Here is a 25,449-nt window from a genome sequence, read left to right on the forward strand (position 1 = left end):
ATGTTTAGTTGCGGTGTTAAATTGGCATCACCTTCAATCCATAATGCAATTTTGCAGCTGCCAGCTGAGTGCAGGGCTCTGAGCCAACACAAAGCCGGGCGGAGGTTGTCCTGATTATAAATGGAGACGGTCAACATAAACTTTCATTTTAACTTGACCAAATCTCAGACAAAGCACTTTCATCACAAAAAGCAAAGGAATTCAACGGATCCTTTGGGTTCAGCAGAGCTCAGGAGTGATTCAATTTAAAGACACAAGAGTGGAAGAAAGACTCGGTTTTGGGTGAGATGAAAGCAGTTCGTCTGGCACCAAAGGAGCGGACAAGGTCCATAATGACGCCATTTGGTCCTCCTATGGTGCAATGCACACCCTGCAGTCAGTCCGCCTCCTCTCTCTCAGAACTAGAAGCAGCAGATGTTGATGTTTGGATGGTTAGCTCAGTGTGCGCGTGTGTGTGTGAGCGACAAATTCACCTGCCTTATTAGGAAGAAAGACCTCAGGAAACGGGCGTATTCTGTGAAAACATCTGATTCAATCTCAGTTGGCGTTTTCTTCCAAGTTCCTTTATTTTCTCAAAGGATGTGAAGATTCAAATGTCTCCCTCTCATTAGCATTAATAGCTTCCGTCTCATTTTGGGTGTATCATTAAGTGTCACATATCTTTTAAGCTGTAACTCTTGTTGTTGAAAATGTGTTCCTTCATAATTAGGAGCCTGGTCTTGCTTGCTCTTGAATAAAGGCGAGGAAGGAAAGAGGAGGACAGTGCTCAGAATCAAAGATAAAGGCTCTGCAGAGAGAGGCATTCATCTCGTTTTGACACAAAAACTGATAACGTATAGGGTCATTGGAGGGAGGAGAGAGAGAGGGTGAGGTTGTCTGCTGCAGAGCGACACTACCTAAAGATGTAAAAAATCTTCACATTCTAATTTGACCTGAAGTGAAACAGATGAAAGAGTGTCTCCCCTTAGAATGGGATAGTATAATACTTTAGAGTGTCTAATGGTGGTAGCTGACTTCCCCCCAATGATTAAAGACACAGAAGTGTATTTTCTAAACAACAGGCTATATCATTACTGGTAGAGCAGCAGTGGACAAGAGATGATAACATCCAAACCTTGAATCTCTGAATTGTTGTGGTGCAGCTCTGTTGAGGACAGAATGAGAGAATATGTCATGACTACTTTGGTATGAATTAAAGCATATAGAGAATAGTTGGACATTAGGGGAAATATTTGTATCCGCTCTTTTCTCCCAGGGTTACAGTAAATGAGGAAATCCACAAAACTCCCCTATGTATCCATTTAATAAGAATATAAAACCAGGAGATGGTTAGATTAACTTAGCTTGGCATGAAGATTGGGAGGAGCAGATGTAAAAGAACAAGATGTGGTTTGACAAGGGGTTGTGTGTGAGACTATGTTTTTTTTTTTCTTAGCTGAGCAAAACTAATTTGTCATCTCCAGTTTCAACCGACAGACATGAGAGACATCAACTTTCTCATGTAATGTTACACAGGAAGAGAAATCAAATACTCCCCATAGATCCAACTTATGTTCAACTGGATGTTAATATTACGAAAAAGATCCAATGAAATTAGAGGCGTTTCCAATAAAACACACCCTGCTCATATGGTCAGTGTAGAGAAATGTCTATTGTGTTTTGTATCTGAGATGTATAAACAAGCTGATGTGATAAACATTCAACCAGCTGCTAAACTGTATATCTATCACGTCACCAAACAGGACTATGGCGCCCTTAGCATCCTCCGATAACATCCTGTCTTTCCTTCTTACAGAAGACATTGCATATCCTAATTATCAAATGTACAATCCCAGAGAGTGCATGGTGGGGGTAGGGAATCAAAAACCAACAAAACAAGTTTTGGAGGCAGGAAGTGGCAGACAAAGTTCAATGTCTCCTGAGGAAATGGTTATTTTTATGTTTGGTCGCTTATATCCCTTGAAGCCTGAGTGCAGGGGAAATGACGTTTATATATTCACAGTAACGAGTTTGTCCAACTCAAGCTCAAAAAAAAAAATTTAAAAAAAATAAAAAGAAGATTGACCCATTGCTGGGATATTTGTTGAGCATTACCCTCAAGAGACAGCATGAAAACAGAGGAGAAACAGTCCCTTGTGTAATCATGACAAGCTATCAAAGAGCTACTTGTGGATATATTATTCAGAGGGACATCCGTCTCTGATGAAGCTAAATCTCTCAACTGTGAAGAGTTGTTTACGGAAAACATGCCAGTTTGCACAGATTCAGCTTTCTGATGGGAAAGGGTCATGAGTGACGACTTAAACCAAAGATGGAAATGTCTAATGGTAAATCTGTGAATAGCACCCTTTCTGAAAAATATATAACTTTGATACATGTTTGAGGTCCGATTTTTATACGAGAAATGGAAGCAAAAGAAGGCATCAACATCCCTTCATCCATCATCCACGGAATTCAAAGAGAAACTGATTAAGATGATAATTTTGTTTCTATGAGGCACTGTCACTCTGTTTTGTGTTGGCAACTGCCAAATCTCATAAACGCCTTTACATGGAGATAAAAGTGTTCGTTATTTGCATATTAATGTACCTGTGGCTTTGTACGGGGTCAGTTATGAGCCACAGGAGAAGCTTTTGATCAAGGAGAAGATGCATCAGTACTGAAAAATAAAATACGAGCTGACATGTTTCACATTTAGAGGATTTATCACCAATGTCACCTTCAGACCACATATAAAGTACTCTCCATTCACAAATACTGACAGCACTTATGACCAGAATTACAGAATTACAGAACTAAATATATTGGGGTTGGGTAGGTTGGGTAATATTATTTTTCATTTAATGCTCCTTTATTATTGCTACTTCACAATTTTTACTATACTATCTCCACTGCATGAAGCTGTAGTGTCTGAATAATTATCAGTGAGATTATAATTACAAAAGAGATGTAAAATATACAAAATATACAAGTACACACATACTGTTTTAAACTCAATTAGCTCAACAATAACTATATTTAGTACTCATCTCATCTCATTTTCGTCCGCTTATCCGGGGTCGGGTCGCGGGGGGAGCAGCTCAAGCAGGGGGCCCCAGACTTCCCTTTCCCGGGCCACATTGACCAACTCTGACGGGGGGATCCCGAGGCGTTCCCAGGCCAGTGTTAAGATATAATCTCTCCACCTAGTCCTGGGTCTTCCCCGAGGTCTCCTCCCCACTGGACGTGCCTGAAACACCTCCCAAGGAAGGCGCCCAGTAGGCATCCTTACCAGATGCCCGAACCACCTCAGCTGACTCCTTTCTAAGTAAAGGAGCAGCGGCTCTAATCCGAGTTCCTCACGGATGGCTGAGCTTCTCACCCTATCCCTAAGGGAGACGCCAGCCACCCTTCTGAGAAAACTCATCTCGGCCGCTTGTATCCGCGATCTCGTCCTTTCGGTCATCACCCAGCCCTCATGACCATAGGTGAGGATAGGAACGAAGATCGACCGGTAGATCGAGGGCTTTGCCTTGCGGCTCAGCTCTCTTTTCGTTACAACGGTGCGGTAAAGCGAACGCAATACCACCCCCGCTGCTCCAATTCTCCGGCCAATCTCATGCTCCATAGTACCCTCACTCGCGAACAAGACCCCGAGGTACTTGAACTCCTTCACTTGGGCTAAGGACTCATTTCCTACCCGGAGTAAGCAATCCATCGGTTTCCTGCTAAGAGTCATGGCCTCAGATTTAGCGGTGCTGATCCTCATCCCAGCCGCTTCACACTCGGCCGCCAGCCGATCCAGTGAGTGCTGAAGGTCACAGGCCGATGATCCAATGAGGACCATGTCATCTGCAAAAAGCAGTGACGAGCTCCTCAGACCACCGAACTGCAACCCCTCCCCACCACGACTACGCCTCGATATCCTGTCCATCTATATCACAAACAGGATTGGTGACAAGGCGCAGCCCTGGCGGAGACCAGCATCCACTGAGAACGAAACTGACTGGCTGCCGAGGACGTGAACACAGCTCTCGCTTTGGGAGTACAGGGATTGGATGGCCCTGAGGATAGACCCCCTTACCCCATACTCCCGCAGCACCTCCCACAGTTTCTCCCGGGGGACCCTGTCATACGCCTTCTCCAGATCCACAAAACACATGTAGACCGGATGGGCATACTCCCAGGCCCCCTCCAGGATCCTTGCGAGGGTGAAGAGCTGGTCCGTTGTTCCTCTTCAATCTGAGGTTCGACGATCGGCCGAACCCTCCTTTCCAGCACCTTGGAGTAGACTTTACCAGGGAGGCTGAGAAGTGTGATGCCCCGGTAATTGGCACACACTCTCTGGTCCCCCTTTTTGAACAGGGGAACCACCACCCGGTTTGCCACTCCTTTGGCACTGTACCCGACTCCCACGCGATGTTGAATAGGCGTGTCAACCATGACAGCCCCTCAACACCCAGAGCCTTTAGCATTTCTGGCTGGATCTCATCAATCCCTGGGGCCTTGCCACTGCGGAGATGTTTGACCACCTCAGTGACCTCCACCAGGGAAATTGACGATGAAACACCATCAACCTCGAGCTCTTCCTCCAACATAGAGGGCGTGTTATTCGGATTCAGGAGTTCCTCAAAGTGTTCCTTCCAACGTCCGACGACCTCCTCAGTTGAGGTCAACAGAGTCCCATCCTTACTGTACACAGCTTGGATGGTTCCCCGTTTCCCCCTCCTGAGGTGCCGGATAGTCTTCCAGAAACACTTTGGTGCCGACCGAAAGTCCTTCTCCATGGCCTCTCCGAACTTCTCCCACACCCGCTGCTTAGCCTCCGACACGGCAGCAGCTGCAGCCCTTCGGGCCTGTCGGTACCCTGCAACCGAGTCAGGAGTCCTACAGGATATCATATCCCGGAAGGCCTCCTTCTTCAATCGGACGGCTTCCCTGACCACCGGTGTCCACCACGGTGTCCGAGGGTTACCGCCCCTTGAGGAGCCTAAGACCCCTGAGGCCACAGCTAGCCGCCGCAGCTTCAGCAATGGAGGCTTTGAACACAGCCCACTCCGGCTCAATGCCCCCAACCTCCACAGGAATGCCAGAAAAACTCTGCCGGAGGTGTGAGTTGAAGATACCTAGGACGGGGGCCTCCTCCAGACGTTCCCAGTTCACCCGCACTACTCATTTGGGCTTACCAGGTCTATCCGGAAATTTCCCCCATTCCCTGATCCAACTCACAACCAGATGGTGGTCGGTTGACAGTTCCGCCCCTCTCTTTACCCGAGTGTCCAAAACATGCAGCCTCAGATCAGATGACACGATCACAAAATCGATCATTGATCTTCGGCCTAGGGTACTCTGGTACCAGGTACACTTATGAGCACCCTTATTTTTCGAACATGGTGTTTGTTATGGATAATGCATGACTAGCACAGAAGTCCAATAACAAACGACCGCTCGGGTTCAGATCAGGGAGGCCGTTCCTCCCCACCACGCCCTTAGGCGCAGGGAGGCGACCCTCTCGTCTACCGGGGTAAACTCCAACACCGCGGCGCTCAGCCGGGGATTTATGAGTATCCCCACACCCGCCCGGCGCCTCACGCCCTTGGCAACTCCGGTGAAGAATAGAGTCCAACCCTTATCCAGGAGTACGGTACCAGAGCTGAGACTGTGCGTGGAGGTAAGCCCCACCAGATCTAACTGATAGCGCTCCACCTCCCTCACAAGCTCCGGTTCCTTTCCCCACAGCGAGGTGACGTTCCACGTCCCCAGAGCCAGCTTCTGCCGCCCGGGTCTGGTCCGTCGAGACCCCTGACCTTTGCTGCCACCCATGTGGCTGCGCACCCAACGGGTCTTCCCACAGGTGGTGGGCCCATGAGATGAAGAGAGGGGGGGTGCCCTCGGGCTATGCCTGACCGGGCTCCGTGGCAAACCCGGCCACCAGGCGCTCGCCATCGAGGCCTCCGTCTGGGCCTAGCTCCAGACGGGGGCCCCGGGCTTCCTCCGGGCCGGGTCTCATCTTTTTGAACCATTCTTAGTCTGGCCCCTCACCTGAGACCACTCTGCCATGAGAGACCCTACCAGGAGCACAAGGCTCCAGACAACACAGCCCTCAGGTTCACAGGGACACGCAAACCTCTCCACCACGATAAGGTGACGGTTCCAGGAGAGGTATATTTAGTACTGATAACATTAATGTTGCAATGATTCTATTTATATCATTAGAAATTAATAATATAAAATATGACCTTGATATATCCCTAGGGCATCATGCTTATAGTTAATCTGTTTTTACTTTTAATTTCGAAATAAAAGGCACTTTGAAATATAAAAATACAATGCCTGATTTTAAAGGGATATTTTTTGACTATGTTTTAAAAGCTGTGGCGCATGTCGCTTGAGCTCATGACAGTTCCAAAATATTCCATGGCACCATGTATAACCTTGAGTAAATCTGACTCATAAAAATCTATAAACAGTCTGGTTCAGTCGATTACAGTTAACTGATTCTATCACTGTGTCCGGGGGATTTTGTGGCAGTCACAAAGAATTTTGACTTAATATAAAAGCTTGAATGTCTTGACTGGGAAATGTTTGATATCAAGATTCATGACACAGTTTGACCTTTAGTGACTAAGAGCTGTGGCTTATATATCCGAATGAGAGGCATAATTAATGAAATATGTATTATAATAATAGCAGTTGTTCCAACGTAATAACAGGGCTGCTGAACATAGTGTGGCCCACACGGGGGCTTGGGTCAGTGTGGCAATAACTGGAGTGTGTGACTACTGAATAGAATGAAGTCCTGGGGAGAAAATGTGTATTTATGCTTTAATTGCTGTTTTTGAAGCAGATATTTGTCCTACTACAGCACCTGTCTCTGACATATAGTCAGATATTACGACACTAATGGCAATACCCACTTGTGGCACTGATCTCAGCAGGGGCTTCGAAAGCAGGAAATCCACTAGGGAGCCAAAGTGAGATTGGTCCCCGAGAATGGCTATGCTAGTCCACAGCAGCAACAAATTTGTAAGAACCCACTTAAATGAACTGCAGGAGACTACAACAGGACAAATGTGTGGTTGAAGACGACAATTTCAAAATTTGTGTATGTGTGTGTGGTGGGGACTGTTCGGTTTCTTTTAATGTAGGGCCCCCCAGGTCCCTTTTGCCTGGAACCCCCAAAATTCCTCAACATGCTTCAAGATATCAGAAATCCACTGTAGTATTTCCCTGAGTTCATGCTCATGTCACTCTATCTGACTTCACTGCCCTGGAGAAACTGCACAGGAGCCCAAGTCCCACCCTGCTCTGGCCTCAGCTCTCTCTGCTCCTCGACTTACTCCGTTGCTTCAATGACCAAAAACATTTGTCGTTACATGAAACAGTGTCTCCCGTCACCGAGTGTAGCCAAGCCTGTTACCACCTCAGCTTTTTAATTTCTTCCATTTTCGAGGTTTTAATTTTGCCTGACACATACCATCCGTTTTGCAGCAGTGGAGGTTCTCCTTGCTTTTTTTTATGATTTAAAAAATACATGTACTATTAATGGCACAGGAAATAACTGAAAGAAGGTCCTCAGGTTGTCTGAATCACTACACCATCTAATCTCATTCAGATTACCTGTCGGCCTATGTCTTCGCCACTGCCCAATGACTTGCCTGAAGATAAATTGGTGCCGTGTGTTCTATCCCCTGAATATGTCCACAGTGCCTATCTGAGATCCATCCCTGTTCTTCCTTATAATTCTGCTTCCTCTCAGACTAAATGTCATCACAAGTCTGATCCATATACAGTGACATTGGTTTAATTAATTTCAATATTAGTCTACTCCAGCACTTGATCACTTTAAAAATTAGACCCTTAAGCAGATCCAAATATTTCTACTCGTTCAGAAACATGGCTTAAGAAACCAATACTGGTTCTGTGCTGACCTTATATGATTTTAATCTGTTTAGAATAATAGAACTGGAAGAAGTGCTGGGGTGACAATATATGTCAAATCCTTTTTTCATGCTCACATGCTACATGCTATCACTTCCGTCAGCTGACGTTAGATTTATTGATTATGTAGCAGAGTTACAGTCTTAGTGTATTCACTCTGAAATAATGGCCCTTGGAGAATTTAACATTGATAGTTAGACTAATCGCTCCAATTATCTATGAGAGGTTTCCTTTAGACTCAATGTAACAAGGTTCATCAATGAATACATCAGGTCTTTGTTACAATATTTTTAGACGTAGGTTCAGTTCCTTTCGAATCTTATATTAATAATATTATTGTATTTCTTTCTAGAATGGCTCTCAGTAGTCCACAGACCTCCAATCAATTAAGGCAGAGCAATACATGTCTGTCTAGTTCTCAATAGAAAGATAATAGGAGAAAGGAAGAAGTCTGATAATCCGCAGAATATGGAAAGTTGAGAGCAAATCATTTTTTTTAAATGTTGGCAAATTACTCATCTCTATCAAACGCCACATTAAGTTCGGTAAAAATGTATCCATTACTTTTGTGTTATCCTGCAGACAAGTAAACAAACAGAGTCAGTAGGACAACATGTGTTCTACTACACCATCCACAATCAACAACCATTATACACCAACTACAAAATATTCAAGATGGCCACAGTTGTTATCAACAATTACATTTTTTTCTTACCTCCAGTTTGTAAGGTTCTATCTAGAATAGTGAGCACACAGTGTTTCTCCTTGAACCTTATTTGAGATGGAATTAAATCAAGTCAGACTGGAGTAAGAATCTTTCAACACTGAAATTATGATCAGGAGAATTTATATCCTCAGAAATGTCTCTATCCACATCTAAAACATTCGACGCAGAGACTTAGTTATAATGGAGGGTATATTAACTGTATAACACTTCAGAGAAATACGGCTGTGTGAATGCATTCCAGGTTCTGTGAGGGGATACAACATAAAAGCGTGTGGACAGAGGTGTTGGCCCGGTACCTCTTCCTCTCATCTCTGCTGCACTCAAAGCTGATTGGGTTAGAAGGCGAAGCGGCGAGGACTCTGTGCTAAGCCTCAACACTCCTAATCCTATCAGTGTTCAAAGGCAGTGCCAAAGGTAAGGCTCCCAAAAGAGACAAGCACATCTGGTGCTTGGGTGGAGGGATGCTGGCAGCAGACGGAATAGGAGTCAGACACATAGGCCTACACACAGCGACACTGAACTGTACACTGACATCCACATGCTAACACATGTAACTGATGAAACTACAAGCCATAAATAAAAAGTGACTGACAGTAAATATGTCACTGATGGAAATCAAACTCCCTGAGAATTATTAGAAATGAGACCAACAGCCTAGCTGCACAGTTATCAGGGTGATCAGTCATCATGCAAGCTGTCAACATGTCAACCAGGAGATGACAAGATAAGGTTACTTTTAATGAGATAAAATGAAGGGAGGTAGATATCATTTTTTCTGAAAATGAAAAACGAAATACTTAGGAAAAGGGGAATGAAACATTGAAATGTATCAGACATATTCTATATCTGTTATCATTAATTAAAGCAACCAAAAAACAAGTTAAATGCGTAAACACATGAGTCAAACAAACTGTCTCATCCCCCACAGACTTTGACAGATGCATCCACATGAAACTGAAGGGTTTTTCAGAATCCGACAATCACGTGTCAGACATGTGATGGCAATCAAGAGGCTGCAGCCAAGCTAATAGCTGAACAGTGACAATCCTGGAAATACGATGTTTAGCAGGTTTATTCTTCTGGCCTTTAGTATGCTATAATTTGCTAATTAATTACTGTCTTTAGTTTAGCAGGTCATGGTTCATAAAACAAGCAATGCACAAATTGGAATTTTGATCTATGCTAGATGAAAAGTCTGAGTCATTGAAGTTATTACAATGTATCCATAAGGCAACGTGAATACCTGTTATATATTTCATGATAATTCAACAGTTGAGATGTTGAGGTCTCGACCAAAGTGCTGAGCTGATGGAACAGCCAAGTTTTACTTTGTCTCTTTTTACTTTGTCTACACAGTCTTGCTGTCAATGTTAACCAGAAGAATAAAAAAAAAAGTTTGGCTCATCTTTCCAGACTAATCACTGTCCTTGTGTGATCCTTACATCAGCCAGCAATCTTCAGTGATTCTGTTTGGCACTTTTCAAGATGGTAAAGATAAGATGTGCTTTGAAATGAAAACACATATATAGCATTTTTTTCTCTGTATGTGGAGAAGTAACACATCTTATAGAGACAGAAACAAGGTTACAGCAACAGTCTGAAAAGCGAACATGGATATCTGCACCAAAGAGAAGTCTGCCTGTACATGATTTATAGATGCAGAGGTCTGCCTGCCCTCCATGGATGGTAAAAACTTTATGACTGTTTTGATGACAGAGTGGGACTGATCCCAGTGCTGCAGATGGCCAATCCAATTTTGAGAGCTTGGTCAATGTATGTTTGTTTCTGTGATATAGAGAATGTGACAGTGGGTTAAAGATCACTGAATGGTTAACACTGTGTAGGCCTGTTGGTCTGTTTTATTAAGTTTTATTAATCTTCACATCAGTGCTGCAGGCGTTTGATGATGTGTGAACCATCATGTTGTATTGTTTATCTACACATTCGCAGATTCATAAACACATTTGAAGATGTGTCTTCACATGTACCAATATCAATAATCTCTCCATTACAAATTTAAAGTTTTTTGGGAACACTTCAAATTCTGATTATGCGCACACTGATACCGAATACACATTTGAAAATCTACAAATTCGCAAATCTAAGCATGAATTGGCAGAATCATCTTAATTATACGCATATGAGATACAGTAGCACAACTCCCCAAGCACACACGCACACACACACACAAACAGAAATAATAGTGCTATAATAATGGTCCCACTTGTCAAACTCCAATATTCTGTGCTAATTTGGTTCAAGAAAATCTATTTAGTGCCCAAATCTGATTCGATAACAGTTTCAAGTACAATAACAAGCAGAAATATCAGCATAACTTTATAAGACACACAAATATATTTAAGTTAAATATCAGACAAGTCATTTGAAGAGTTGAATGTTTCTCCTGCTGGCAGGCATTATGACAAGTGAACAAAAAACCCTGCTCTGTCCATTCCTATATACATAATGATCTCCTCCTGTTTAAAGGAAACAGCCTGTTGCTCCCAGTCACACACTATGCTTCTTTGTTACTGCAGAAGCAGCTGCTGTTGTTTGATCCAGTGCTGCAGCGGCAGTAAAGACCCTACGTCTCCTTTCCAGGTAATAGCCGCCGTACTCTAAATCGAGCGATTGTATGAGCTGCCAGCTCTACTACCCAGAATCCCTTAGGACAATGGACAATGGGGTCCGGCTCCAGTTACCAAGCACCTGTACGCTGGTGCACATAAGCAGAAACAGGAGACAGAAAGTCACACACACTCTCCCTGTGAGTTCAGACCCCCCCCTTCCCCTTCACCAGCTACCACAGCAAGGATACTGTTGCAGGAAGGATGGGCGTGGTGCTGGCTACACACGGACTAAGTTAACAAGGCCTGATTGAGTTCGAGCTCAGTTTCAGTACAGACACATTTCGCCGCCTCAATATATCCATCATCCACAAAAGGTTACGAAATATCGATCTGTAGCTGGCGAGCAGCTGAGGTCTCTACCACCTCCACATGATACAAGCAGCACAGTCACTTCTCCACGTCATTCTTCACCTAATCCCCTCAACAGTCGTTTTTTCTCCACCCTGCTACAACAATAGAGGTTGTTTTTCACCAACAACCTTGTGCCTTTTGTATTGAGACGTGCAGAAGACAGAATGTATTTATTCACTTTGACGATAACTGCTATCGGTGGGAGTGATCACTGTGGGCCTGATTGGTGCTGGATGGAGGGGAGCGCGACGACAGGAAGGAGAAATGCTCTGGAAGGCCTTATCTGGGAGCGCCAGGCGGCTGTGACGGGAAGTGGAATGTCAGGAGGGGAAAGAGGAAGTAGGCAAGGATGTTAACGCGCAAACACACACATATGGGCAGGCACGCACAAATACACAGATCCAGGCCTGCACACGAGCACATAGCCTTTCCTGCCTCATCAGTTAGGCTTGTGCGACAGACAGCTCCCATCTTTCTCCCGTCCCCGTGATTTCAGTTTTATTTCCTCTATCTCCTAATGTGTTTTCCTTCACTCACTGTTTCACTCTTTCTATTTTTTCTGTTTCTTTATCAGCTGGTTTTAAATGAAATGTGGACGAATAAAGTTGGAAATTGCAGCATTTTGCTGCAGGGTCTACTCTAGTGAATATCAAGCCAGGGGACAGTTCTCTTTTATCTAGAAAACTAGATAAAAGGGTTTCACAGGAGCAGTGCGAGCACATGTTGATCTTAGAATGTTCCTTATTAAACCATGTTTTTTTTTTTTCATGGATATTTCTTTTGATTTCACCAAAGAATAGGTGTTTAAAATCAGATCAGAATCAGAATTCTTTTTATTGTCATGTATATTTGCACATACAGGGAATTGCCTTGGTATGGTTGGTGCACTGTATAAACAACAATATAAAAACAACAATAAGAAAACATCAACAATAGAACAACAATATATACAGTAAGAGAATTATAGCAGTTTAGTAAGGAACCAATTCACTAATTTTACCAAATACTAATCAAGTTTACATCTAAATGTTGAACATTTCTTAACACAACTTCCAGGAATCTTTTTTTTTTTAACTCAGTTAAGGTGCAGCACCATCCACTGCTGTTATATACATATTAGCAGTGAGACGTATTGAGCTAAACCATGGCAGAGGAAGAGGGCATAATGTGATGGCACAATAAAATGTAAGACAGAATACAAAATGTGGAAACTGTTGAAAACACTTTTAACTTTCAGCAGGATCACAATGAGGCGTGGACCAGGAAATAAGCTTTTCCATTTTTGGGCAGATTCAGATCCTTTTTCACTGAAATCTGGTGTATGTTATATGACACTGGCTTTGGCAGAGATCTACACTCTCTGAGTGCCCATCAAATTTGGGGAATATCACAGTCTGTGTATTAAGTAACAAATACATCTTGATTTACTGTGTTAGGTCAGTTTTCAAAAATATCTAGCTGTTATTGGTATGCATTTGCACTTCTGCCAAATACAAAATCATATTTTTACATATTTGTAATATTTTTCTCTCATCTCATTTGCAACCATTTCTACACATACATTGAAAATGTGCATTAAATGATCAACTTTTGGTGCAATAAAAAAAGGTATCATATTGAGAGAAATGGAATCATATAACCCAAGCATAACATGTAAGCAGAATCAGGTAGCAGAAAATGTAAATAATAATAAATTAAAATTGAACTTTACTACAGTACTTGAGGACATATAATTTCCATCACCTTTAAAAAGAAACTGAACCAGATTATTCACAGGCTTATAAAATGGATATATTATACACAAATTTGAAGGGTGATTTAAAAGTAATTAATGAAACCTTTACTGAAGCTTAGTAGATGAAAGAATCTGTCTACACCTCATGACTCCAATGAGGAAGTAAAAATAACTGTTTACAAGCCATTTAAACCGGCTCCGCCAGTTAACATCCTCGTCCAATTATAGTATATAATGAGAGCAGCAACAACCTAATGATGCATCCTTCTCATTTAAAATGAATGAGTTACTGCTCTGTAAAGTCAATGGGCCTTTACAGAACAATCCAGGAACAAATAGCTCAGAATGTGAAGGTCATGAAACATAACAACTCAAGAAAAGACAAACAATAGGAAAGAGACTTAGTGCACTGCAGGTGGATGGATCTGAGTAACCCGGATGACTAGGAAAATATGAGCTGCATCCTGTTTGCAATCAGGAAAGAGCAAATTGAAAGCCTTATTTCAGCTTGCATCTGGTCTTATGTTCTCTCAGCGTGGTTAAAGAGAGCCTTGAGACCTGGGAACACCTATGTTCTTAATTCATCTTTTGGAGGACACAGCCTCAATAGGCTCCCAACTTCACTAAATCCTGTCCAATCCTAATGTAGGTTGTTCGTCTGCAAAGCATGCTGTATGCTTTCACAGAACCAGTGGCATAGAACCTCACTCACACACACATACACACACGCACACACAGATGCATGAGGCCATGTGCACACACAGACACAGGCATCCACGCATCAGCATACACACACACACACACCTCTCACTGACACCATGGCGTATGTTGGCATTTGTGCCTGTGTGCTGGGCTGTCACTTGCTGTGTGAAATAATGCATGGGCTCCAGAGCTAGGCCACTTTCTCCCCCCTATTCTCCTGAGTGACCTGACAGCGAGGGCCAGCTTTGTCACAACAACCAGCTCTACTTAAAGTTCTCCCCCCGTTCAACCAGGACCCACTCCACTCTGGAAGAAGGACCAGTTAATGGAACCCACTGGGTCTTCGGCCTCCACATCAATAAGCCGGAGAAATAAAGTAAGAGGGAACAGGGGAGGGGACAGCCGGTTAAAGTAGACACCAAAACAGCAATCTGTGAATACACTACAATTTGTGCTGACAGAGCAGGAATGACAATGACGCCTCACCGCGCCATGTGATGAAAATAACAACCACCATGCATAATGCAAGGCACTCTTCTACCACTGAACCAAGCACTCTGGACTCTCCAGGACGTTGCTGTCCCTCCCAGAGAGCCGTTCACCACCGGGGGGAGATTGTCTTTACAGTTTGTGCATCCCATCTCATAGACAACGATCAACAACACTCTGCATCCACTGGGAAAAGTGCAATTATGTGATAGTCAGTAATGATAGCGATATCCTGCTCTTGTCTCGCAAGTGACTTGTTCTCACTTGATCTGCCCAGTGAATCCCAAAGGTGGCAGGAATTACCCCCTCAAGATGTTTAACTGCTACACAAACAAGTCAGCAGCGGAGGAAGGAGAAAAGGTCGAAGTTAGGTCATCACAGCCAGAGACAGGACCCTGTATAGAAAAACTGTAATAATGAAGCATAATATCTGGGAAGGGAGCAAAGTGATGATACGAAAAAAAAAAATGTTGTCAGTACAAACAAAACAAAATGTGGGTCGGCTCAAATTAATTAATTCTCCCTCATCCTCCACCTTTTAATCTAACAACGTATGTGAGAGAAGAGAGCGTGGCCTAGGGAATAGAGCGGGTGTTCTGCAACAAGAAGGTTGCCGGTTCGAATCCCACTCTTTCCCATCTGCATGCCTCAGTGTCATTGGCAAGATACTGAACCCCTAAAAATCTAAGTCGCTCTGGACAAAAGCGTCAGCTAAATGACATGTAATGTAAAGAGTATTTATGTTTATGACATATTCAACAAAAAATCGGTAGTCTTGAAAAAACCTGAGCCAGTCTTTGGCTTCATATTGAATCTAATCTAGTAAGCATGTCATGAACTTTGGTTTTTTCAGATGTAAAATATGTTGCTTTCAAGCCAGAAACAAATGGACTGGGGCTGTTAATATTCAGTGTCATGCATGCCATAGTGCAACAATGTCCATTTAGCAAAACAGCACTGGACACATTGGATTTCATTGGCTCGAGATACAGACCGTAAGATCTCTAGCCACACATGAGGAAAAGTTACATTAAACTATATTTAGTGTTTGCGCTCAAAGAAGAGTCTCCATCTCCTCATCAGAAGACGTACTCAATTTAGTTCTTCTTCTCCATATATATTGTGAATTTTCCGAGCCCAAAGGGAACCTAACAAAGAGCAACCCTGAATGCTCTTGTAGCTTCCCCAAATTTCTCTGTCACTTCCCAGCTCGCCGCGGACGAAGACAAATGGGTTAGAAGAGCAGCAAACAAACACAAGCATTCGTCCGACAGAGACTAAGTTGCGTAAGCACAGTCTTACGAAAATGACAACTAACAAGCCCCTTGGTGAAGTGGGTGTAGCACGGCATGTGCAAATATGAGAAGATGTCTGCGCCGTGCTAGCGAGTCCAGCCGAGTGCTTGGGAGGGAAACGAAGGCACAAAGCGGCCGCAACTCCAGTGGCGAAGGTCTAGACTGAAGCTGTGTAGGAGGCAAAAACAGCCAAGGTGTAACTGTGGGCTGGAAATGAGCCCTTATGTAAGTAACTCTATCCTGTCCTCTATAATCCAACCCAACACCCTGCCCCCCCATCTTTCCAGCATTAATAAGTCATAAGTCAGATGTTTTGCTCTCCTCTATACCCGTCTACCCTCATTTACTGAGGTACAGTCAGATGGGCAGAGGTGAGGGGCAGGCAATTCTTCCACTTCCACCACTAGTAATGTGTGTGTGTATTAACCGTGCAACACACTCAGGTGTAACTTTGTGCGGGCTTCTGTGTAGTGTGTGGCATGTCATAGCTGATAAGACTGTGTATGCAGGAGTCACTGGACTGTTTCTGCCTTTGTGGAGACCTGACCTACCTGCTCTGATCAGGTTTCATCTGGGCTGGACCGCTCACACGACCAGTTATTCACTTCAGTTCAGGTCTGTACTGAATGGTAATTTCTGCTGTCCCAGTGCCCTTACAGCTCAGTGGTTACAAAAAGCTTCTCCTTGAATTCCATTTCTTTAAAGTAGATTGTTTGCAGTCATGATTTTTAAAGGAAACAATGTCTCCTAGAAATTAAGTTGATGCTTATGTTGTAAAAAATAAGTTAATTATTTCCTAATTGCATTGTGGTTACAAACAAAATCATTAGTTGGAAAAACATTCAGGGTTCAAAAAACTTGCTTGTTGCATTGCAACCAACTAAAATGAGATAGACTGACTGTAAAAGCAAATCTTGGTGTTAACATCCTAACTCTGGTGTACGGTTAGTTTTAGACTTTAGGTTAAGGCAATGATTCTCAAACTGTGTGGGGCTCAGTGGCGCGCGACCGGGAGGGGGAAATGTGAGGCGGAACTAATGTGTTGACGTCCGCTTCTCTTTAACGGTGGAACAGTAAACAAATCGTTCTTTCGCCGTAGCCAGGGGTCGGCAACCCGCGGCTCTGCAGCGGCTCCCTGGAGAGTGTTGTGCATGTCGCTGCAACAACTATTTTCATTATTGAGAAAATGTTAATCAACTGTTCACATAACAAAATCCTGGAGAATAAGGTGATACGGGTGAGTGCTTCTCGTGGTGAGGTTGCAGACTGTAACCAACTGAAAACCCCTCCCCTCACCTTCCAGGTGTGTAGGAGAAACTACAGTGGCCTTCTGGTAACATTAAAATATGAAAGGCCCTCACTAGAGAGGGTGTTTGGTTTGTCCATTCTGGGCTACTGTAGAAACATAAAAAAGTCATTCTGAGGTAGAAAAAACACAATTGTTGCTGCTCTGATCCAGAATCAGTGTGAAAATACAGAATTATGTCTAAGTTTGTTCAGGATTTGGTAAGAAGAAATAACAACAAATATAAATCAATAGTAAGCTGTGTTGTTATGATTACAGTGTTGTTTTTACCACTACCAACAAAGTCACTGAATCTGTGTTTGTGTCAGTACACCCTCTGACACTGTGTGTTTTAACAAACTATGTCACTAAGTGAAAAACACACACACAAACACACGTACACACACACACATGCTGCTGTCTGGTCAAGTACTTTGGCTTTGTCCGCCTCTCAGATTAAAGCTACCGGGCTAATTTGCTGCTATATCGCAATTCCCACATAATCCGGCTTTAATCCTCGTAGACTCGATTAAACAGCCAAATCTCCCGCTCAGTATCTGGCGCTATCTGCCACACTCTTCATTTGTACTTGCTCGCCTCCACTTTCTCCCTTCCTTCTCTCTCTCTCTCTCTCTCTCTCTCTATCTCTCTCTCTCTCTCCCTCTCCCTCTATTTCAGTGCCCTCCCCTCCATCTCTTGACTCGCAACAAAATCTTCTTTATCTGCTTTGCGCCGTCTGCCTTCTTCTCTTTCAGCCGCCCTCTCACTGATTCTCCTCTGTCTTTTTTGTATGCGCTCATTCTGTCTCAGTCCCAGAGACGCCTTAGTCGAATCTGTCCTCCAGCTACGAGATAAAACCTAAATCCACAAAAACAATTCAACCACGAGGTCACCTTCAGAGGTGTTTGAGACAAACTAAGTCCAAAACACTTTAAAGATCCCCACATTTTTATTCAAAAGGCGTCTCTTCATTTGAGCATTAAGTTGGTCAAAATGTGTTTATGTTGTGACGCACACGAGCAGAAGTAGAATTTCATATCCTTTTTTTTCTTGAAAAAACGATCCCACTGCATAGCTTTGGAGCTTAAACGTGCAATGAGCTTAGTGAAACATGTCTGTTAATAGTATAAAAAAAAATTCTCCACACATTCAAGAAATAGTTTATGAAGAGTTTCCCATCACATCAAGGGGGGGCAACATAATTCAGTCATTAGAGAAGAAGTTTTTTAGGTTTATCTTTATCTTTGATTAGCAAAATTTTTTCATCATTCCTATTCTCCTCTGTGACCATGTACAGTGCCTTGCATAAGTATTCACCCCCCTTGGACTTTTTCCCATTATGTACTGTTACTAACTGGAATTCAAATAGACTTAAATAAACTTTTAAGTCTATTTGCACCTTTTCTATGAGGGGCGTTCGGGGTTCAGTGACTTGCCCGAGGACACTTAGGCATGCAGCTGTGGGATCAAACCGCCAACCTTCTGGTTAGAGGACTGGACTAGATCGTAAGAGATTCTGGTTATGTGAGTAGGTATATTGTATATCAAGCAGTGTTGTTGTAATCATAATCCATGATTAGCTGCAACCACGATCAAGATCCGCCATCACGATCTTTGATTCGCGATCCACCATCAAGATCCATGATGTGGCCACAGCATATATAAGAGGAATGAGTGAGTATATTAGCAACAATGTAAGCATCATAATAAAAAGAATGTATTATTCTGAGTGAGGTCAATAGTCAGAATATTGTTGTCCATGTAAACGTAGTCAATGTCTTCCTGTGTCCAATCACCCAAAATGGTATTCCAGACAGACCCAATTGCTGTCAGACAGAAGCATATGTAACAACATAGTCCTGCCAACAGGAGAGAGATCAGAAAAGTGCTATGTGTCCCGGGGAGACAACAAATATTTTGCTGACTTTTGAGAGGAAGTCTAAGATGAAGTCCATAAACACATTCAAGCTTCGTGTTAACACCGAAACAAAACAAATGTCTGAAGTGAAATCCAAGCGAACATTTACTTTGTGTGCCAAACATCTTCCTTTATCTACTTGACCACTTGTTGTAATGTGACTAAAATTGTCTGCCAACTTTGCTGATGAAGACTGAGATGATGTTAAAAGCTGTGTTAAGGACAAGCTGTGGACATTGAGTTAAAGCAGCCATGGCCTTGAGACTTTGGCAGAACCTTGTTTTCAAACTTGGAACTTGGATGAATTCGTGCATGACCGATTGCAGGCTACAGGTGAAATGGATTCTGGAGTTCAGCACTGAGCTTTACAATGACCCACATCACCCAACAGGGTGAGACACCTCCACCTGAATCTCCATTTTGTGGATTGAGAGACACAATTTTCTTCATTTACTGTATCTCACCTATTCTTTTGTCCTTCAATCACAACTACTGTAATATTTAATACCTCAATGTTTTTTCTTACATCCCACTGTCAGCCTTCTCCTCTCTGTGGGTTTATAATTTATTGAGAAGCAATGGGTGGTGTCAGGCACCACCTTACTGTGCCTAACCTTGGGCGGTCATCACCCTACTGAGTACAAGTTAAACTGAGCAGTTACAAATCAGCCTCGGTGCCCTCTGTGTCACTCAGCTCTCATTGAGTCAACTGGTAATCAGCAAACAGACCTCAAGAACTGGGAGTTTTCTAACTCGTCTGGCAGTTCGGCCCATCTATACCCGTGTGTGTCCCATGATTTGGTCTGAATATATTTTATTATTTTGTATTTTTGTGCCAAAACTTGCGCTGCTTTGAGACATGCACTGAACTATGGAGATCTTCCGTTTTCTCTCCAGAGGATGTGTATGTGTGAACGTAAATGGCCAAATTAATGCCTCTGGATTATCTGGCCCCCTAGTATAATGTCTGCGGAAAGTCCACAGACTGTGATGAACCGCGAGCAGGTGAGGGGTAGGGGGGGTGACGCTTCTAACATGCGCTGCATGCAACAAACAAAAAAAAACAGAGCTATACACATATAGAATACCCTGTTACCTGGTGCTGCCATCATGAATAATTCTCTCTCTCTCCCTCTCTCTCTCTCGCTCTCTCTCCCTCACTTTTTTGAGAATACAACCCCAAAGATAAAAAGATTTACAAGCCACAATAAATGTGTCCCTTGCATATTTTTCAAATAAAGATTTTGCATTATTCAGGCCCAACATGATGAATTTCCGAGGCCATGTTCAATTTAACCAGACAAATGACGATCTGGGCCATTTACATAAACCATCCATCAAACACCGAAGGGAAGATGAATGAGCCTTCCACTCGTGATAACAATCAAAGATTAAAATTGTGTGTTTGTGTGTGTGTGTGTGTGTGTCAGCCAACAACCTGTGTAGTAGTGGGTCTTTACAATTGCACGAGTGTGAACACGTCTCCCGTCTTATCTCACACTCTACATGTTGTTTGTACCAGTAATTGGCTGCATAATTCCTGCTCTGAACTTTGCTGGTGGAACATAAACAGAAGTTTGGAGCAAGACAGCAGTGTAAACACCATCTATCCTAATGAAAGCAGCGGACGTTCCTTCAGCACTTTGTTTGTGGGCTGTGGGTTCCTGTGCACCAAAGTTTGAGTCAATCAACTCGTGGTTAAATATATTCAAAGTGATGCTGCAGTTTACAAAAAGTATTCTTCTTATAATTGTGTATGGTAAATGATTTTGTATTTATAAAGCGCTTTACAGTACAGTTTTACATTCACCCATTCACACACACATTTATACAGTGCATCTATTCGCTGCACTTTGTTATTCTATGGGGGGACATTCGGGGTTCAGCATCTTGCCCAAGGACACTTCGGCACGAGATGGGTCAGACTGGGGATCGAACTGCCGACCCTCAGGTTGGAGGACGACCACTCTACCCCTCAGCCACAGCGAGAGAGAGAAAGAAGATGTTCTGGCTTTTTTTACAGCTTTGGTTACTTCTTGGCATTTTATAACCAGTAATTTATGTTAGCAGACGTCAGTGCTTGCTTTGCGCAAACAATTGTTTTTTATCTCTCTACCTCCACAGGCTGATGGAGATTATGTTTCATCAAAATAAGTAAAACACTGGATTCACAGGGTAAAACCTGGAAGACAATGACAAAAAAACTATAAGATGAGGACACAGTCATGTCTACATAATGTAGGACTCCATGTGTATCACTCAGATTTACCCCATTTCTCATACTTGAATATTTTCAACAGCATTTTGCATCAACAAGCACAAAACCCTCGTTTATCCTTATTCATTATTTTGTAATCAGACACATTTCCATCCAAGGACATTTGAAATATAAAATATTAAAGTTTTTTGCAGAGCACAATTAAAAAAATTAAATTAGTGGAAAGAGACATCACACCAAACTTAAATACTGTTCACCACATCTTTAACCACATCGACAGACTAGTCACAATATAAATTAATTTGTTAGAAGCTGTTAAGCACAGATGTGTCCGTGGTGTTGCCTTTGTGATTGTGCTTAACTTTCAGCAGTTCTTCATCCTGTTTTCATGCTGCCTTGACAAGCGCACACATTAGCAGAGATTGACATGGAGAGAAATGGGAAGACAAGCCATGCACGATCCTGTCATGTGGCTACGATGATCACCAAAACTGCTGCAGCCAGCAAATCAGGGAAAGCAGAGGAAAGCGAGTAAAAGAGGGAAAGGGAAGGAGAGAAAGACGGGAAAGAACTTGTGGTTAGCCTTTGACAGCTTGGGTCTATTTTTAACATGGGGAGGAGGTAAGAGACAGATGATCGACAACTTTCTGCAGTTAAGGGGAGTTCTGATCACTTCCCTAACACAGTGAGCTGTGTGATTCTTGCTCGCTGACAGGTAGTGACAGGAGGAGGGGTGACAGAGAGACTGGAATTCCTCTGTGGGTTTCCTGTGCGTGCCAATGCTGTTATTAAATGGAATCTGTGAAACCATTTTACCTAAAGATCGTGATAGCGGAGGAGGTGTGCACGGGGGAACTCGGGGGCGAGAGAGCGTTTACGGATCAGACGAGACTTGCCTTTCGTCCTCCAAGAGGATGTGTGTTAAGATGAGTGAGTGTGTGTCACTGTGGGTGGGGATATATGGATCTGCCACCATGATTAAAGTGTTCCCATTGAGGGAATTGGAGTGGGTGTCGTGGAAACAGTATGGGGGTGTACGACAAGAGTAAGGCAGAAGGGGCCACAGCACATGGTCTCCAGGAGGGACAAAAAACATGTTGCTTCTAAATGAGAATTTTCATTTTATATGACAGTGTGATGAAGACATTTAATAGGGGCTTTGTGTGCACGTATGTACCTACACTATATATGTGCATAATAGTGTGAGCCTACACCATCTGACAGGAACCCCCCCAGGCGCTATAGCACAACTACAGGGGTTTCATCGTTTTCCCCTTTGATAGTCAAATCTACTGTACATCACAGCTGAAACAAACCCACAAAACAAAGAGGTCAGTTTCATCCCTGATGTAGACAGCAAATTACCTTCCGGATGCCATGCATACATCTGCATTAAGCTCCACCGAGTGAACATTTCTGAGCAAAAAGTGAGTACTTTGCCTAATCACTCTTAATGTCTGAGGTTAATGGGCTCTTACAGATGGTCGCCCTCAGGAAATCAGTGAACGTAATGACCAGTCACTAATGAACACTCAAAACATCAATGATGATCCGAACCTAAAAAAAGTCTTTCTGTGTGTCTGTGCTGGCTATGGGCCAGGTTTGCCACAGTGTCCCAGCGTGAGCGAAATCTGTCGCTTTGTGGTACCAGTGGCAAGCTTTTCCAAATCTGCAGTTGTGATACAGAGTCAGCAATAAGGCAAACCGCTTCCAACCCAGACTTAATCCTGATGGATCCCGTTTAGCATTCATTTGAGCGCCATCCACCGCTTCAAACACATGTGCAGGGAAGATTATGGGGGCTTTCTGTGCCTCTGCTGTGTTGTACTTCAGAGCCCATGTACAGTAGTGCTGCTGCATGCAGATGCATGAGAAGACAGATGAAGGAAGGAGGGGCAATGTGTGCTTCCTCTGTCAGTAGAGGACACAGCCAAGGCAACAGTGACATTTAGAAGTAGGGTAGAATTCAATGCAGCACACAGCGTTGTGTCAAAGTTAGTATTTCCTTTGCACTTTCCTGTCTTGTAGATACATATCACTTTATGTGCTATTGTTTTTGGCCGAAGAGCCAGAAAATAGACCTTACGTCAGACATGCAGTGCAAGGAAACTGATGTAGCCTTTCAGTGGGGCACAGATCTTGGCTTTCACAATTAACAATGGTTGCATGTGAGGGCAGCTTGGCTTTGGGAGTGCATATCAGTAGCTTACTGCAAGTGAGGGGAAGTGTACCTTCGAGGACAGAAATACAACCGGTTTTGCCAAATGAAACAGCCCACGATAAAGGAGACTGTCCTCACAAGAAGAATGACTTCATTGGGTATGCAACATACCAAATTTACGCTAATGTTTAAGAGCCAGTGCCCTTTAGTGGTTGTAGTGATTATGACAGCAGCAAAGGAATAAGTCAGGTGACCGTGGCATAGAAATATAGATAAAAATGGCTCCTTGTAAGCATGACAACTGCTCCCAGACCGTTACCCTGAAAATGTTCCTTATCCTTAGCAGGGATGTCATTTTAACACATCCCTTAACCTTTCTGCTCTTCCACACATAAGGTGTTTCTGCCACTTTTTTGAAATTACACAAAGTCATATTGTTATTCATGCAGCAGTCTAAAAAGACCATGTTTTACTCATGCTACATGCATATAGAGTAAACGTGAGCCAAAGTGAAATGTTAAGCTTCACACAGCTTTTAAGCTCTGAACATAAAATTGGCTTGAACACATCCTGCACAGACACCGAGGAAGGACTGAACCTGCAGCCCTTCTAACATGCAGTTGCTACGTCATAAATCAGGAACAAAGAACTAATTTTGTTGTGGAATCTGAAGGACTTGTGAGAACGACTGAGAATTACTGTCCATTTGTTAAAAGCACTTTCGTACCTAATCTGATGATGGAAAACGTGTTTTCTCTCAGGGCTCTTGTCACTTGGAAAGGAAATGAAGAGAGAAAAATCCAATTATGACAGTTTTGGCAGCGATACTCCTGCATAGTGAAAAGGAGAGCATATTAGCAGCACATTAAAACGTATTCGCTCTAATAACTGGAGGTGCATTAGCCGAAAGAGAGAACCGGGGAGGGCAGCGATGTGGGAGATATTTTGAATAAATAGCAATTATACTGTATATGGTGGCGCATGGTGACGATTGGGGGTGCGAGGGGGGGGCTTCACCTCTAAGCCATTATGGGAGATAATTGCATCATCTGAGCTCTCTCCAGAGTGTAGCTGTGTGTGACAGAAAAACAGATAAGAGCTTATAGTAATATACACCAGCCACAGAGAAGAGGAGAAGTGAGGAGGGAGGAGAGATGGAGGAAGAAATAATTTGAAAGAATGAAGAGTAAACACATGGTAGTGATGGGCTGAGGATAGCACACACACACACACACACACACACACACACACACACACAAACACACATATGTACCAACCAACATTGTGCTCAAAAACACAAAAAACAATGTGATGGAAGGGAAGACAGACTACACACACATTTAATATGTGCAGGAAAACAACACACACACACACACACACGTACATATACACTGGTCTAACCCTTCCGGCTGACCCGAGACACTGATGCTGATGAGATGCCGGAGCTGCAGACCTCAGGAGAGATGGGATGAAGGATAGGAGGAGGAGGATGGTTGCACGATAAGATGAAAAGAAAAAGAAGAGGGCAAGAAGGAAGAGGAGGGGGAGGAAGAGAACATAATAATGTTGATAAAAGGCACAGGGGGATGTCTGTAAGCAGGAATAGGAGGGGGAAAAGAGGAGATATATTCTTAACCTATAATTTACTCTGCCTCTGTCAATGAGCAATGACCACAGATGTTATTAATGAAATGGCGTGTGGTGGAGGGTGGGGGGGCTAGAAGGAAGTTACATGCAGTGAGTGCTGAGATGACAGGAGGTCCTGCCCTTTGAAAAATCCCACACATGAGCTTTTGAAATAATGTGATCAGTAGAGCGGCTAGTTTTCCATGCTGCTGGGCACAGGGCTTTAAGGATTGAGACTTCAGAAACCCCAGGCTAACTCTGGAGCCATGGAGACTAATGCTAAAGCTTGTGAGGTCTGAATTTAACTCAGTACTACTCTTGAGGAATTACTTCACGTTTAACAAACCTTCAATTTGTGCTTTTTAATCAGCTAGATTAATGAAGCTAGTTTC

General features: G+C 43.2%; 1 protein-coding gene across 3 annotated transcripts in view; it reads right to left on the reverse strand.

The window, feature by feature from the left end:
- The window catches only part of esama (endothelial cell adhesion molecule a), a 56,631-nt gene that overhangs the window by 19,449 nt on the left and 11,733 nt on the right, over window positions 1-25,449 (reverse strand). Inside the window, exon 1 of one of the 3 annotated variants that reach the window (XM_062405669.1) lies at window positions 2,590-3,218. The exons of 1 other annotated variant lie outside the window; for it this stretch is intronic. Coding sequence is in view for 1 of the 2 variants with exons in the window: in XM_062405667.1 (XP_062261651.1) it covers window positions 1,115-1,220 (106 nt within the window). In the remaining variant the exon portion in view is untranslated. Of the gene's footprint in view, window positions 1-1,114; window positions 1,462-2,589; window positions 3,219-25,449 lie in introns of those variants that run through there. One more of the 3 variants, XM_062405667.1, reaches the window with a different exon arrangement.

The sequence above is a fragment of the Platichthys flesus genome, chromosome 15, assembly GCF_949316205.1.
Source record: "Platichthys flesus chromosome 15, fPlaFle2.1, whole genome shotgun sequence".
Lineage (NCBI taxonomy): Eukaryota > Metazoa > Chordata > Actinopteri > Pleuronectiformes > Pleuronectidae > Platichthys > Platichthys flesus.